At 38.4% G+C, this 16,555-nt stretch overlaps 1 protein-coding gene across 1 annotated transcript in view; it reads right to left on the bottom strand.

Moving 5' to 3' along the window:
- Window positions 1-2,366: 2,366 nt before the first annotated feature.
- The window catches only part of LOC103203770 (forkhead box protein P1-like), a 159,282-nt gene continuing 145,093 nt past the window's right edge, over window positions 2,367-16,555 (bottom strand). The window contains 1 exon segment of the mRNA XM_007948846.1: window positions 2,367-3,165. Within this exon segment, the coding sequence (XP_007947037.1) occupies window positions 2,367-3,165 (799 nt within the window).

Genomic DNA, 16,555 nt, shown 5'->3' with positions numbered 1-16,555 from the left:
CCAGACTTCGTCTCACCTATTTTGGTCATGTTGTAAGAAGGGACCATTCCTTGGAGAAGGATGTCATGCTTGGTAGGGTGGAGGGTCGATGAAAGAGGGGGAGGCCTTCAACGAGATGGATTGACACAGTGGCTGTGATGATGGGCTCAAGTATAGCAGGGATCATGTAGCTGGCGTGGGATCGGGAGTGTTTTGTTCTGCTGTGCATGGGGTTGCTATGAGTTGGAAACAACTTGACAGCACCTAACAACAACAACAACAACTACAACTCAATGATTAGTTTATTATTTATGGAATATATCTGTGCTTAGGAGCTCTGGTGGCATAGTCCCCAGCCATTTGACTGCTAACCAGAAGGCTGGAGGTTCAAACCCACAAACCACTCCTCGGAAGGAAGGTTGGGTCACCTACTTCCATAATGATACTGCCTCAGAAACCCAAGGACAGGTCACTATGGATCCAACTCCACAGCAGTGGTTGTGTTTGTATTGTTTATCTGTGTTTGTCTTAGATATTTACTATTAATTAAAGTCACAGAATCAGTGATGTTACATGTCAACTTGAAAACCTAGCAAAGGGAGACGTAAATAGTTTCTTTTCAGTCTAAAGGATTAACTCTTGAGGTTTCAGTTTCATTGCCCTATTAGCAATTGTGTGTGTAACCTAGCAATCTCTAACATTTCTCTATGAATATTCATGTTGCCTAGCCTCTCAATATGCTTTCAAATATTTTATTAATTATTTGAATGAAGCATTCAACATATGCATATTTGACATTTGTATGAAAGTCATATTTTAATTTTTATACTATGGCAGGCGCAAAATTTCAGGAGAAAATTCCATAATACAAATTAATTTTTCTTTTTTTTGCTTTATAATTCAATTGACCAATAAGTCCAAATGTGCCTGGAATTGTCAGCCACCTAAAAAGAGTCAGATCCGTGTTGTTCTTCTTAGTTACATTCTTCAAATCATTCTGGCTTCCCTTAAGACAACAACCTAGACAAAAAGGATAACAAGTTTTTGCTTATTTTAGAAATAATTATGCATTTAATAAAAAGAAAATAACTAATACCCATGAACAGTAAACAATCACTTTTATATTGCAGCTATAACACATTACACAAATTTAGTGGCTTAAAACAAATCAAATTAATTAATTTACAGTCCTGTAATTTAGAAGTCTGACATGGGTTTCATTGTGCTAAAATTAAGATGTTGGCAGAGCTATATTCTATCTTATGGGCTCTAGGGGAAATTTTTCTTTTTTCCCTTTCCATTTCCTAGAGATCACCTGTCACCTATAGTGCTTGACTTATGAACCTTTCTTTACCTTCAGTGTCAGCAACAGCAGATTTAGAAATTCACATATTTTATCACTCTGAGGATTTATGCATCCCTCTTCCATTTTTAAGACATCTTCTAATTATATTGCACCTTCTTTGACAGTCCAGAATATTCTATTTTAAAATTAACTGTTTAGTAACCTTAATTACTTTTGCTATCTGTGGTAGTTAAGGTTATTTGTCAACTAGATGGCTGGTTTAGAGTGGATGGGCAGCTGGATGTAGTTATTCCCCATGGTGAGATTGGTAATTAACTCATTTGCGAAATCTACTGGAGGATTAGAGTAGCTGCTTTAAGGATATGGGCTGCTTTCAATATATAAGAAGCAACTTTGAGGAAGGTCTCCATCTTTGGGGCATGCTTAAATGCTGCATGTAGCCATGTTTTTTAGCAGCCTGCTGATCTCGGGACATTTTCCTGGACTTGAATTACTAGATGGCCGTATGGTTTAGTAATATTGGGACTATGCCTTTTTACTTGTCGACCTTGGGTTTGTCAGCCTCAGCAGCAAGCAGCTGTCTGAGTGAAAAAAGCCTCCAGCTTCAGTGGGCTGGGAGCAGGAGGCAGAGCTGAAGCCCAAGGTTGAGGGGGTTTCACCCAATCCCTAGGGCCTGGCACTATGAACTCGGACTTCTAGCCTCCAAAACTGTAAGATAATAAATCCCTGTCTGTTTGAGTCAACCCATTTGTGGTCTATTCCTATCTATTCTGATCACTAGGTAACCAAAACACAATCTTAATTCCCTTTCAACTTCAACATAACATGTTCACATGTACTGGAGATGAGAATAGAGAATCACTGCGGTACTTTTTCCATCCATAACATTAATCAAATATGAGTTGTAATAATTAATTTATGCAAAATATGGTTTCTTTAGAAGTTTACTCCTTCATATAATCCTGATTCATTCATTTATTTATAAGCAGTGTGAAGTAGTAGGAAAAAAATGAAAGCATATAACATTCACAAAGATAGAAAAATAAAGTTTGTATCCTTGCTCATACTCAAAAGACAAGTGTTATGGACTGAATTTTGTTCCCAGAAAATGTTTGTTGTAAATCTTAACGTCCTCACATGCCACCTCTTCTCTGAAGCCTCTTTGGATTGCTCCCAGGAAAGAGAAAGTCCCCTTGGCATATAACTTGTTACGATGCTTCTCACATTGTAGGGCCACCATTCCCCTGTTCTGCTGGGCTGGCTGGCTCATGCATTGTTGGATACGCTTTAGCCGCGTGGCATCAAAGGCGTGGGCCTCCTCCTCAAAGCGGCGGTGGCCCTCCTCAGTCAGCTTCCAGAGGCAAGACCGAGGCCGTGTACTGGCCTCACCCTGCATGCTGACTGGTACCTTCTCAAAGCTGTCCCGAAAACAGAGGTTACGGCGGACAGTGTTCTTCCAGCCTTCTGGAGCCGTCTGGAAAAAGGGGAAATGCTGTCGAGCAAAATTGTAGATCTGTTGCACGTTGAGGCCACAGCGGGGACTGTTTCTTAATGCCAGGGCAATTAGGTGGAAGTAATTGAGTGGGGGCCGGGGCCAGAGCTGCCCCTCCTGGGTGTCGGTTTGCTGAAGCCTCCAATTCTGAAGGGGGGCCCTTTTGTGAGGGGACAGGAGAGCCACAGAGGAGCTGTCATCTTGGTCTTCAGCCTACTCCTCTTCTGTGAGCTCCGGGTTGCTGGGGGAAGGGGCAAGGTGCTTTGGCGGGGGAGATTGCTCACTGGAGGATAGTGGCAGTGACTCTACCACTGTGGCCTCTGAGCAGCTGGAATCTTCCTCCTCTGAGGGTAGCAGAGGGCAGGGGAGTGTCAGGTCCTCCTTCTTCCTATTGTTAGGTGCCGTCAAGTCAGTTCCAAATCATAGTGACCCTATGTACAACAGAAAGAAATACTGCCCAGCCTTGTGCCATCTTCTCAATCATTTCTATGCTTGAACCCATCATCCCAGAAATTGTGTCAATTCTTCTTGCTGAGAGTCTTCCCTTTTTTCACTGATCTGCTACTTTTCCAAGCATGATACCCTTCTCCAAGTATTGCTCCTTTCTGACAACATGACCAAAATACAAAAGCCTGGCCATTCTGGCTTCTAAGGAAAAATCCAGCTATACTTCCTACAAGACAGACTTGTTCATTCTTCTGGCCTTCTAGCAGTCTATGGTGCAGTCAATATTCTTTACCAACACCACAATTCAATTGCATCAATTCCTTTGTGGTCTTCCTTGATTAGTGTTCAAGTCTCACATGCATATGAAAAAAAAAAAAAATATCATGGCTTGGGTCAGGTACACCTTAGACTTCAAGAAGACATCTTTGTCCCTTAGCACTTTAAAGAGGTCTTTTATAACCTATTTGCCCAATGCAAAATGTCATTTGATTTCTTGACTGCTGCTTCCATGGATCTTGATTGTGGTTCCAACTAAAATGAAACCCTTGACAACTTTAATCTTCCCTCTCCTTATCATGATGTTGCTTATTTGTCCAGTTGTGAGGATTTTTGTTTTCTCTTTGCTTAGGTTTAATCCACACTGAAGGCTATAGTCTTTGCCTGTAGTTTTATACCCATTTTGGATTTTATTTTTTTTTTGTAATGTAAAAGAGGCTAAATGTAGGGTATCTCTTAAATCACTCTTTTTTAAGATACAAAAAAGAAGAAATTAAACAAACATGTAAGAAAATAATGATAGGGGAAGACAGATGCCATGCCACATGAAGGTTACCATGGAAACAAGGAAGAGAAACTAAAAAAGACAATATGTTTTCCCAGAGCTGACAGAGAAAGGCTTCCAATAGAACTGGCACCCTGAATTCAGACTTCTAGCCTACTCAGCAGTGAGAAAATACATTTCTCTTTGTTTGAGCCATCCACTTGTGGTGTTTCTGTTATAACAGCACTAGATACCTAAGAAAGTATGTATTAGTAGTAGGTAAAGATTTTGAGGTTCAGTTCTAATTTTTTTCATTTGAGTAAAGACAATTAAACATACCACAGAGAGTTGTTCTGAGGATTGAGTATGATAAGTAACATATAACATTCACTGAGTCTAAGAAAAATTGTCAATATATTAGTTATAATACTCATTAATAATTTATTCATTCATTTATTCTTTTCAAAAGTATACTTTTAAGCTCCTGCTATTGTTACCATGCAATGCCAAAACACATACAATATATAGCACATGTTACTTTAAAATATTTTGAATTCAACTATTTGGCATTACCAGGAAAATAATGTTACTGATATTTGATTATAGAGTTAAGAAATTCATCACACAGTGATTATCAGAAATAATCAGAGTGTAACAGGAAAGTTAAAGAATATTAAAATTAAAATTCTATAATTTCTAGACTTCTGGATACTTTGGAAAGAAAGTATTTTATTATCTCTCTTGTGAATCTTTTTAAAAAAGTAGTTGCCTTGGCATCATGACTCTCTAAATTCTTTATAGGCTCAACACCTCCTACTAAAGATAAAACACAGCCACACCCACTGTCACCGAGTAAATTCTGACTCATGTTGATGCTACAGGACAGGGTAGAACTTCCCCATATGGTTTAGAAGACCGTAAATATTTTTGGAAGTAGACTGCCTCATCTTTCTACAGTGGAATTGCTGGTAGACCTTTAATTAGTCACTGAATGCCTTTGCCACTGCTCCACCACAGCTCCTTTAACATCTACTGTTGTTGGTGTTGTTATGTGTCATCGAGTCAAACCCGACTCATAGTGACACCTCCTTGGGTTTCCAAGGCAGTGTCACTAGGGAAGTAGGATTGCCCAATCTTCCTTCTGAGGAGTGGCTGGTGGGTTTGAACCACCAGCCATCTGGTTAGCAGGCAAGTGTCTTAGCCACTATGCTACCAGAGCCCCCTTAACATCTACTAGGTATCCATAAATTAGCCTGAACAAGTATTCTGTAAAAGCTCTGAGGACCACAGAACAAGCAGTGGTGAGAATGCAGGTATGGGGAGGCACCCAAGCCCCCCCCCCCAAGAAGCAGGAAAACAGGGGAAAGAAAAGCCAGCAGGAGCAACAGAGCAAACAGTGGTAGGGATCCAGGTAAGGGGAGGGCGGAAAACAACTAAGGGAGACAAACTTAGTCTGTCTGTCAGTTTCTCTTACTGTTGTGGCTTGTGTGTTGCTGTGATCTGGAGGCTGGACCACCAGTGTTTCAAATGCCAGCATGGTTGCACATGGTGCACAGGTTTCAACACAGCTTACAGACTGAGACAGAATAGGAAGAAGGAAGAGGCCATCCACTTCTCAAAGAATTGCCCAGGAAAAACTTTATGAATAGCAAAACACACTGTCTGATGCATTACTGGGCAATTTTATGAATGCACTGGAAATGTTGTCTGATACAGCACAGGAAGATGAGCAACTAAGATCAGAGCCTCCCAAAATATTATTGGGAAAGAGCTGTATCATCAGAGTAGAACCAACCTTACTGATATGGATAAAGTAAAGCCTTCGAGAACTCTATTTGCTGATGTGGCATGACTCAAATTGAGGAGAAACAGCTGGAAACATCTATTAATAATTGGAACATGAAATGTATGAAGTATGAATCTAGGAAAATTGGAAGTTGTCAAAAATGAAATGGAATGCATGAAGATTGTTATCCTAGACATTAGTGAGCTGAAATGGACTTTTGCCTATTTTGAATTAGACAACCATATGATCTACTATTCTGGGAATGACAATTTGAAAAGAAATTGCATGGCATTCATCATCACAAAGGATGTTTCAAGATCTGTCCTGATATACAATGCTGTCAGTGACAGGATAATATCCATATTCCTACAAGGAGGACCAATTAATATGACTATTATTCAAATTTATGTACCAACCACCAAAGCCAAAGATGAGGAAATAGAAGATTTTTATAAGCTTCTGGAGTCTGAAATTAAACAAACAAGCAATGAAAATGTGTTAATTATCACTGGTGAGTAGTATGCAAAAGTTGGCAACAAAGAAGAATCACTGGTAGTTGGAAAATTTGGCATTGGTGACAGAAATAACACTGGAAATCACATGATAGGATTTTGCAAGACCAATGACTTATTCATTGCAAACACCTTTTTTCAACAACACAAATAGTGGCTATATACATGGATTTTGCCAGATGGAATACACAGGAATCAGATTGACTACATCCTCACAAGAGACAATGGAAAAAGCTCAATATCTTTAGCCAAAACAAAGCTAGGAGGTGATTTTGGAAAAGACCATCAACTGCTCATATGCAAGTTCTACTTGAAGTTGTAAACAATTAAATCAAGTCCATGAAAACCAAATTATGGCATGATATATATCCCTCCTGAATTTAATGACCATCTAAAAAATAGATTTAATGCATTGAACACCAATGACCAAAAACCAGAAGAATTGTGGGATGATATCAAGAACATCATCCATGAAGAAAGCAAGAGGCCATTAAGAAGATGAGAAAAGACCAAAATGTATCTCAGAAGAGACTCTGAAACTTGCCCTTTAATGGAATGTGGCTAAAGCAAATGGAAGAAATGACAAAAATAAAAGAGCTGAACAAAAGATTTCAAAGATCAGCTCTAACAGACAAAATCAATTACTGCAATGAAAGGTGAAGAGACCTGGAATTAGAAAAACAAAAGGGAAGAATAATCTCATCATTCTCAAGCTGAAAGAACTGTAGAAAAAATTTAAGCCTCAAGTAGCAACATTGAAAGATTCTATGGGCGAAAAAAGCATCAAAAGAAGATGGGAGGAATACACAGAGACACTGTACCAAAAAGAACTGGTCGATCTCCATCCTTTTCAGGAAGTGGCATATGATCAAGAACCAGTGGTATTGATGGAAGAAGTTAAGATGCACAGAAAGAATTGGCAAAGAACAAGGCTCCAGGAATTGATGGAATACCCATTGAGATGGTTCAACAAACAGATGCCCCACTGGGTGTGCTCACTTGATTATGCCAAGAGACTTGGAGGACAGCTGCCTGGCCAATTGACTGGAAAAGATCCATATTTGTACCCATTCCAAAGAAAGGTGATCCCACAGAATGTGGAAATTATTGAACTATATCACTAATATTGCATACAAGTAAAATCTTACTGAAGATATTTCAAAAGTGGTTGCAACAGTATATTGACTGAGAACTTCCAGAGGAGCAAGCTGAATTCAGAAGAGGAAATGGAACAAAGCATATAATTCCTGATGTCAGATGGATCTTGATTGAAAGCAAAGAATACCAGAAAGATATTTGCCTGTGTTTTATTGACTATGCAAAAGTATTTGATTGTGTGGATCATAATTATGGATAATATTGAGAAGAATGAGAATTCCAGAACACTTAATTGTACCCATGAGGAACCTATACATAGAGCAGGAGGGTGTCATTCAAACAGAGAAAGAGGACCAAAATGCATGGTTTAAAATCAATAAGGGAGTGTGTCAGGGTTATATCCTTTCAACATACTTATTCGATCTATATGCTGAGCAAATAATCCGAGAACCTGGATTATATGAAGAAGAATGTGGCATCAAGATTGGAGGACAAATCATTAACAGCCTGTGATACACTGACAACACAACTTTGCTTGCTGAAAGTGAGGATGACTTGAAGCACTTACTCATGAAGACTGAAGAATACAGTCTGAAGTATGGATTAAATCTCAATATAAAGGGGAAAAAAATATCTTCACAATTGGACCTATAAGCAGTATCATGATAAATGGAGAAAAGATTGAAGTTTTTAAAGATCTCACATTACTTAGTTCTACAATTGATGCCAATATAAGCAGCAGTCACGATATCAGACAATGTATAGCACTGGGCAAATCAGCTGCAAAGGACCTCTTTCAAGTGCTGAGGAGCAAAGATATCTCCTTGAGGACTAAGGTGGGCCTGACACAAGCTATGGTATTTTCAATTGCCTCATACCCATGTGAGAGCTGGACAATGAATAAGCAAGTCCAAAGAAGAATTGATCCTTTTGAATTGTAGTGCTGGCAAAGATTGCTGAAAGTACCAGGGACTGCTAAAAGAACTAACAAATCTGTCCTTGAGGAAGTACAGCCAGAATGCTCCTTGGAAGTGAGAATGGCCAGACTTCGCCTCACCTACTTTGGTCATGTTATCAGAAGACACCATTCCCTGGAGTAGGATGTCATGGTTGGTAAGGTGGAGGATCACTGAAAGAGGATGTTCTGAATACCTAGTTCTGATCTGACAAGAATTATACCACAAACGGGATTGCCTTAACAAACAGGAGTTTATTCTTACAATTTGGAGGCTTTAAGTCCAAGTTCAAAGTGCCAGGCTCAAGGGTCTGGGTGAAAGCCCCTCAACATTGGGGTCCATCTTTGACTCCTGTTCCCAACCCACTGGAACTAGAGGCATTTCTTCACTCAGACAGCTGCTGGCTACTGAGGCTATGAAGCCCCAAGGTTGACAAGAAAAAAGGTATAGTCCTGATGTTACCAAACCACACAGCAGGCCATTAACTTAAGTCTATTGCAAGTCCCAAGGTTGGCAGAGCATAACAAGCTGCTCAACAAAGACAAGGCTACATGCAGGGTCCAAGCGTGCCATAAGCTAGAGACCATTCCCAAGGCTTCTTCTTATATCCTTGAAGCAGACCATATCCCAAAGGCAGCTACTCAGCTGCTTGTGGTAGATCCCACCATGGAGTTGATTCCCAGTCTCATCATGGGGAATAACTACCACCAGCTGCCCTGTCACTCAACCAGGCCCAGCCAAGTTGACACACAAACATAACTACCACAATTCCACCCTTTGTCAACTTGGCACCTGTACATACCTTCAATGGGTGGTATCTGTACAGATCTCCTCCACTGGGTGGCTCAAGTCCCCTAGTTTCTCTAAGTAGCAACCTCACCCCGTTGGCCTGGTGGGTCCCGTTCCTCTCCCTCTTGGACATGGCAGCCTGCCCCCTCACTCTTGAGCAGCAGCTATGGCTCCATCCCACTGGCTCACATGAATGAGCAGCCCAACACTCCAGAACCAAGTTGGTGAAGGCCTGGATCATTGAAACCTAGGGGTCTGTGATCCTTCCACCCTCAAAGGCCATGGTCCTATCCTTTCAGGCTGGGGAAGCTCTGCTTCCATTTCCTTGGTCTCTGACAAGTAAAAAGGCACAGTCCCAATGTTACCAAACCATATGGCAGGCCATTAACTTCAGTCCATTTTAAGTCCCCAGGTGTCAACAAAGACACAGCTACATGCAGGGTCCAAGCATGCCATAGACTAGAGACCATTCCCAACCATGGAGTTGATTGCCAGTCTCATCATGGGGAATAACTACCGCTAGCTGCCCAGTCACTCAACCAGACCCTGCCACGTTGACACACAAACATAACTACCACAGAGGGGAAGGCCCTCAAGGAAATGCATTGATACAGTGGTTGTGGAGATGGGCTCAAGTATAGCAAGGACCTCAGAGCTGGTGCAGGACAGGGTGGTGTTTCATTCTGCTGTGCATAGGTTTGCTATGAGCCAGAGACAGTTTGATAGCACCTAACAACAACAAGTACTCTGTGAAGCCCTGATGGTGCAGTGTGGTTAAGCACTTGGCTGCTAGCTGAAAATCCTGCTAACCTGTTGCACCATTGGAGAGAAATGTGGCAGTATGCTTCCATAGAATTTACAGTTTTGGAAACCATATGAGTCAGTTCTACATTCTACTATTGCAATGGGATGAGTCAGAATCAGCTTAATGGCAAAGAGTTTTGTCTCAGGATGCTGTTATGTTGTCTGCACTGCCTTTTTCAATTAAATTAATAAAACTACTGATATTATTGTTTTACTTTTGAAAAACTAGACCCTCTTTTACATGATAGATAAATTAAAATGGTAAATGTATATTTAATGACTTCTCAATTATATGTATAACAGTAATTGCTTTAAGTATATTATGAAAGATGTAATTTTCTTCAAGTTCACAATTTACAAAAATAATTTGTATTTATATTTTCAAAAGTTGAATTTTTTAAATTTCCACCAAGTGAAGGAAATTATGTATATTTTCCCAAAAAAAGTCTTGTAATATGTAGTTGTGATAGTTTTTTCTGCATTCCTTAGTATTTTATAAATATACAAGATCGTATCCTCTACAAAGAAATTTTTCTTCTTACTTTCCAGTCTAGATGAATTTTATTCCATTTTCTTCCCTCATTTCCATGGCTGTTACAATCGGTACAATGTTCTATAGAACAAGTAAGAGCATATATACTTGTCTCATTTATGTTTTTACAAAGAAAACATTCAGTTTTTCAGCATAAATATGATTTTAGCTATGGATTTTTATTAATACTACTTATCACGATGAGAAAGTTCAATTTTGTTCCTAATTTATTAAGTGTTGTTATCATGAAGCAATGTTGAATGTTTTCTTTTTTTTTGTATTTATTTCCATATTTATCATATGGCATATTACATTAATTGGCTTTTAGCTGTTAAACCAATATTACATTACTGGATAAATATCACTTGATCAAAGTATATAATCATTTTTATATGTAGCTGAATTAAGTTTGAAGACATTTGCACCTGTTTCCATATTTTATGTTGAGTTATATAGTGTTCTTTACTCATCAAGTCTTTGTCTCATTTTGATATTAAGATAATACTGGCATCCTAGAATTAGTGGAGAAGTGTTCCCTCCACTTCAATGTTTTGGAAGCTTTTCTGAAGAACTGATATTGACTCTTCTTTAAATGTTTGGTATAATTCACCAAGGAAGCCATCCGATTTTTTTGAGGAAAGATTTTAAATTACTCACTCACTTTCTTTATACATAATATATTTTTTCATATTTTTATTTCTACTTGAGTTAGTTTTAATAGTTTGTATCTGTCTAAGAATATGTCTACTTAAAGAAAGCTTCTATTTTTTCACATACAGCTGTTCATAATATTGCATCATAATCCTTTCATTTCTCCAAGTTCAGTAGTGATTTCTTTCATTGATAATTTTAGTAGTTTGAGTTCTCTGATTTTGTTCTTTTCCATGATCAATTTAGCTATTTTTCTTTTTCAATATTTTGATCTTCACAAAGAACTATTTCAGTTCCACTGCTATTCATAAGTTTCAGTGGCCAGTTTTTCAGAGGTGTTGTTCTTCCCTATCTGTCTTAGTTTGCAAACTCCACTGAAACCTGTCCACTATGGGTGACCCTGATGGCATACCTTCCAGCATCACAGCAACAAAACAGCCACCACAGTATGACAAACTGACAGATAAGCTGAATAATTGAAGAAAAAATTCAAGACTTGAGTTGCAATGTTGAAGGATTTCTAAGGAAAAAAATATTGAACAATGCTGGACACATCAAAAGAAGATGGAAGGAATACACAGAGATATTTTACCAAAAAGAACTGGTCAATGTTCAACTATTTCAGAAGGTAGCATATGATAAACAACCAATGGTACTGAAGGAAGAAATCCAAGATGCCCTGAAGGAATTGGTGAAAAACAAGTCTCCAAGAATTGGCAGAATACCCATTGAGATGTTTCAACAAATGATTTCAGCACTGAAGGCACTCATTCATTTACACCAAGAAATTTGTTAAACAGCTACCTGGCCAACTGACTGCAAGAGATACATATTTATACCCATTCCAAAGAAACATGATCCAACAGGAAGCAGATTATTGAGCAATATCATTAATATCAAATGCAAGTAAAATTTTGTTGAATAGAATTCATAAATGGCTACAGCAGTATATTGACGGGGAACTTCTGGAAATAAGATGGATTCAGGAGACAGCATGAAATGAGGGATATCCTTGCTAATGTTAGATGGATGTTGGTTGAAAGCAAAGAATACCAGTAAGATGTTTGCTTGTGTTTTATTGACTATGCAAAGGCATTTGATTGTGTGGATCATAACAAATTATAGATAGCATTGTGAAGAATGGCAATTCCAGAACACATAATTGTGCTCATGAGGAATCTTTACATAGACAAAGAGACAGCCATTAGAACTGAACAAAGGGATTGTTGTTGTCGTTGTTATGTGCCGTCAAGTCGGCCCCGACTCATAGCGACCTCTTCTTGGGTTTCCGAGGCAGTATCATTATGGAAATAGATTGCCCCATCTTCCTTCTGAGGAGTGGCTGGTGGGTTTGAATGGCCAGCCTTCTGGTTAGCAGTCAAGTGCCTTAGACACTATGCTACCAGAGCTCCTGAACAAAGTTATAGTGAATGGTTTAAAATCAGGAAACATGTGTGCCAGGGTTATATCCCTTCACTTTACTTATATAATCTGTACACTGAGCAAATAATCCAAGAAGAACAGGGAAAATATGAAAAAGAAAGTAGCATTAGGATTGTGTCATTAACAACCTGTGATATGCAGATGACAAAATCTTGCTTGATGAACACTTATTTGTAGTTCAAAGACTATATAGCCTTTAGTATGGATTACACCTCTACACAAAGAAAACAAAAATGTCATGATAAATGAAAAAAGATTGGAATTGTAAGGGATTTCATTTTAGTTGGATCAACAATCAACTCCCATGGAAGCAACAGTCAAGAAATTACATGATGTATTTCAAAAATGGACAAATCTTCTGGAATAGACCTCTTTAAAGTGTTAAAGAGCAAAGATGTCACTTTGAAGACTAAGGTGCACCTAGCCCAAGCCATGGTATTTTTGATAATGTCATAGGCATGTGAAAGCTGGACAATGACTAAGTAAGACAGAAGAAGAATTTGTGCCTTTGAATTGTGGTGTTGGCAAAGAATACTGTAAACACCATGAACTTTCAAAAGAATGAACAAATATGCCCTGGAAGAAGTACTGCTGGAATGCTCCTTAGAAGTGAGAATCACCAGATTTCACCTTATGTACTTTAGTTGTATTGTCAGAAGGGACAGGTCCCAGGACAACAATATCATGCTTAGTAGAGGGTCAGTAAAAAAGGGGAAGACACTCAATGAGATGGGTTGACATACTGGCTGTGATGATGGCCTCAATCATTGCAAGGATTTTGTACACAGTTTTTCACACAGGTTTCATTATGTTGTACGTAGATTTGCTGTTAGTAAGAAGGGACTCCATAGCACCTAACACCAAGAAGATGTTGAGGTTTTGTTAATTTCCTCTTGTTTTTCTACTCTCTATTTCATTTATTCCAAAGGGAGTTTTTATTATCTCCTTCCTCTACTTATTTAGGTTTACTTTCTTTTTCTTTTCCCAGTGTCTTAAAGTGGGAAGATTAGTTTGTTTGTATGAGAAATATGCATTCAAAGTGATCAACTTCCCACAATGTTCTAGCTTAGAATGTTATATATGTTCTCAATGTATAGTATCTTAAGTCTTGGTATATGACGGTTCTTTTACATTTATCTCAAAATATATTTTCTATAGGAACAAAAAGCATGTACTTACAGAGTTTGTTATATTATTTTTCTGAATTATCATTTGTTTCTCTGCTGAGAGGATTGTTGCCTTTATAATTGTCATCAAGGGCAGTTACTCTGAGGACTTAGACTCAGAACATTCACTGAAATGGACACTGGGAATTGGATCTCTCTCTCTCTGAGTCCTTTCTCTTTGTCAGAATAGCCTTCCTCCTTGTTTTGAACCCACAGTAACTTTCTCTGTTTCTCTGACTACAGATGACTGCTTAATTGTACTGAAGTAATGAATCTTGTAGGTAAAGGAACTCTGGTGGCGTAGTGCCTAAGGCATTTGACTGCTAACCAGAAACCTGGCAGTTCAAACCAGCCAGCCAGTCCTTGGAAGGAAGACTGGGCATCTACTTCCATAGAGATACTGCCTTGGAAACACAAGGAGGGGTCGCTAAGAGTCATAACTCACTTGAAGGTGTTGGACTCAGGTCTTGAAAGGAGTGTCGGCTCAAGGAAGCTACCACTGACACAATAATGCAAAAGTAAAAGGAAAGTTTATTAGCTAGCTTGAGCTAGGGTCTCCGCTTACACAGACGCAGCAGTTTGGGCAAAAGACCCCGTGCTCTCCGACTATTACATTTTTTATAGGAAAAATACAGGGTGGAGTAACACCAAGGCAAAGGGGTACAAATGATTGGTTGTTGCTAGGGGGTAGAAAAGGAGGGGAGGGGGTTTGAGGTAAAGCCCTGAGGGGTGGGGGACATGCTGGAATCCCCGGTACTAAAGACTCCTGGTTAAAGAATAATTACCTGGAGGGCAGGTAAAGCTCTGAGGCATGGGGGACGTGCTGGAATCCCCGGCATTAAAGACTTCTGGTTAAAGAATAATTACCTGGAGAGCATTAGTACAAAACAAGTGGTCTCACAACAGCAGTGAGTTTGGTTTTAATCTTGTAGGTAATGGGGACAAAATTTTCTTTATGATCATGCACTCCTGGTCACAGGAAAACAATGCTATTTAAATGTAAACAAAGCTTTGCAACAGGATGATCAGGCCAAATGTAAGTGAACTGTTCCTATTACTTCTTTTCCCTGTTCCCATGCATTGTGAGGTATAAAACCTCTAGACAGACCCCTTTGCCTCAGGGTCTTTTGCCTGCAATGTAACTTTGGAGTGTTACATGTGCAGAAGAGGTTTCTGTAACATCTCATCCTGAAATGGGGTTCTAAGGGAGATTGAACCCATGAAGAACCATACCCCGTTCATCTGTGTTCTAATCATTACATTAGTAAACAAAAGCTTATAAAATATCACGGAGTAATGATAATTAATTACTCAGTGCTACTGCCCTCTCCAAGCCCATATTTCACTGCAGCTGATTGCATTCTCCATATTTATTCTGATTTGAGTTACCACATGTTGCCATTTTTTAATGCAATACAATTTTGTTCCTTCCCTATTGTCAACCATCTTTAATAATTATATAATTACTTTAACCAGGTTTTTTTTTTTTTTTTTTTTTCAAATCAAACAAACACATGATTTTGGTTTATTGCCTTTGGTTATTTGTTTTCATTACATACAACTTGTTTCACCAAATCTTGTAAGGCCATTTGCTAACAACAGATTCTCTCATTTTTTTTGTTTAATGGGGATACCTTTATTGCACTCTCAATTTTGAAAGACTATTTGGCCAAATGTTTCTTGATTGACAGCTTTGTTGTGTTTTGTTTTTGTTGTTCGTTTTCAGCACTATGAATATGTAATTACCCCTACTGACTCTGCCCTTCATTATTTCCATTGTGAATTCAGCTGTTAATCAGTGTAGTGCCTACAGCACTTGACTGCTAACCAGAAGGGTGGCGGTTCAAACCCACCAGCCACTCCTCGGAAGGCAGGTTGGGCAATCTACTTCTGTAGTGATACTGCCTTGGAAATCCAAGGAGGGGTTGCTGTGAGTCTGGTCCAACTTGAAGGCACATAACAACAACATATCTGACAAGTCTTTTTCTGTTTTTTTTAATACTTGCTGATTTCAATAATTTTCTTTGATTTTAACTTTCAACATTTTTATCATTTTGATGTAAGTGAATGTGGTTCCCTTTGTATTTGTCATTGTTCTAGTTTGTTGAACTTCTTGAATGTAGAGGTTTAATATTTTCCACCAAATGTTAAGTTTTTAGCCTTTAATTTTTCAAATATTTTTCTTTCCCATTTTATTTTCTCTTTCTATTATGTCTATAACATATACAACACATATGGTAGTCCACATTTCCCTAAGGTTTTGTTCATTTTATTTAATTATTTTTCTTTTTATTCTTGTTAGTGGGTTGCTGCCCAGGAATCTTATTAGCTTCCCTCTCCCTTTGTGGAACTTATATCCCATGAGAAAACTAGGATAAGAGTAATCAGGGCCTTGTATTCCCAGACTGCCATGCTTGGGTAGAGGTCTTCCCTAAGAGGAGGATTCGATTTAAAAAAAAAAAAGGAATCTTCTACCAAAAATTATTCAGTTTTATGACCTGTGACTCTCCCAATCAAAGTAAAATTCTCCCACATTCTTTCTCAGCCCCCTTTTTAAAAAATTGTATTTAATGCTTAAATAGATAAAACTCATGAAGAAGTTGCACAACTGGTATGTAGAGTTACCATTGTACCCTTTACTCAGCTACTCATACATAACAATATTTTGCCAATTTGAACTAAGTCAGGCTTCCTTAATTCCTTAAAGAGTTGTTATCAATGAAAAAAAAATATGTACAGGTAGTGTTTTGTTTTACTTTTTTTTAAAAAAAAGTCAGTTAAAACATAATGATCTTCATGTAATAAAATAGAAGTAATTTTTATTCTCCTTTAAG

Source organism: Orycteropus afer, unplaced genomic scaffold (genome assembly GCF_000298275.1).
Source record: "Orycteropus afer afer isolate SDZICR_OR568_19922 unplaced genomic scaffold, OryAfe1.0 scaffold00228, whole genome shotgun sequence".
Lineage (NCBI taxonomy): Eukaryota > Metazoa > Chordata > Mammalia > Tubulidentata > Orycteropodidae > Orycteropus > Orycteropus afer.
The sequence above is the reverse complement of the archived record's forward strand: the minus strand, read 5'-3'. Positions and strand labels throughout refer to the sequence as shown.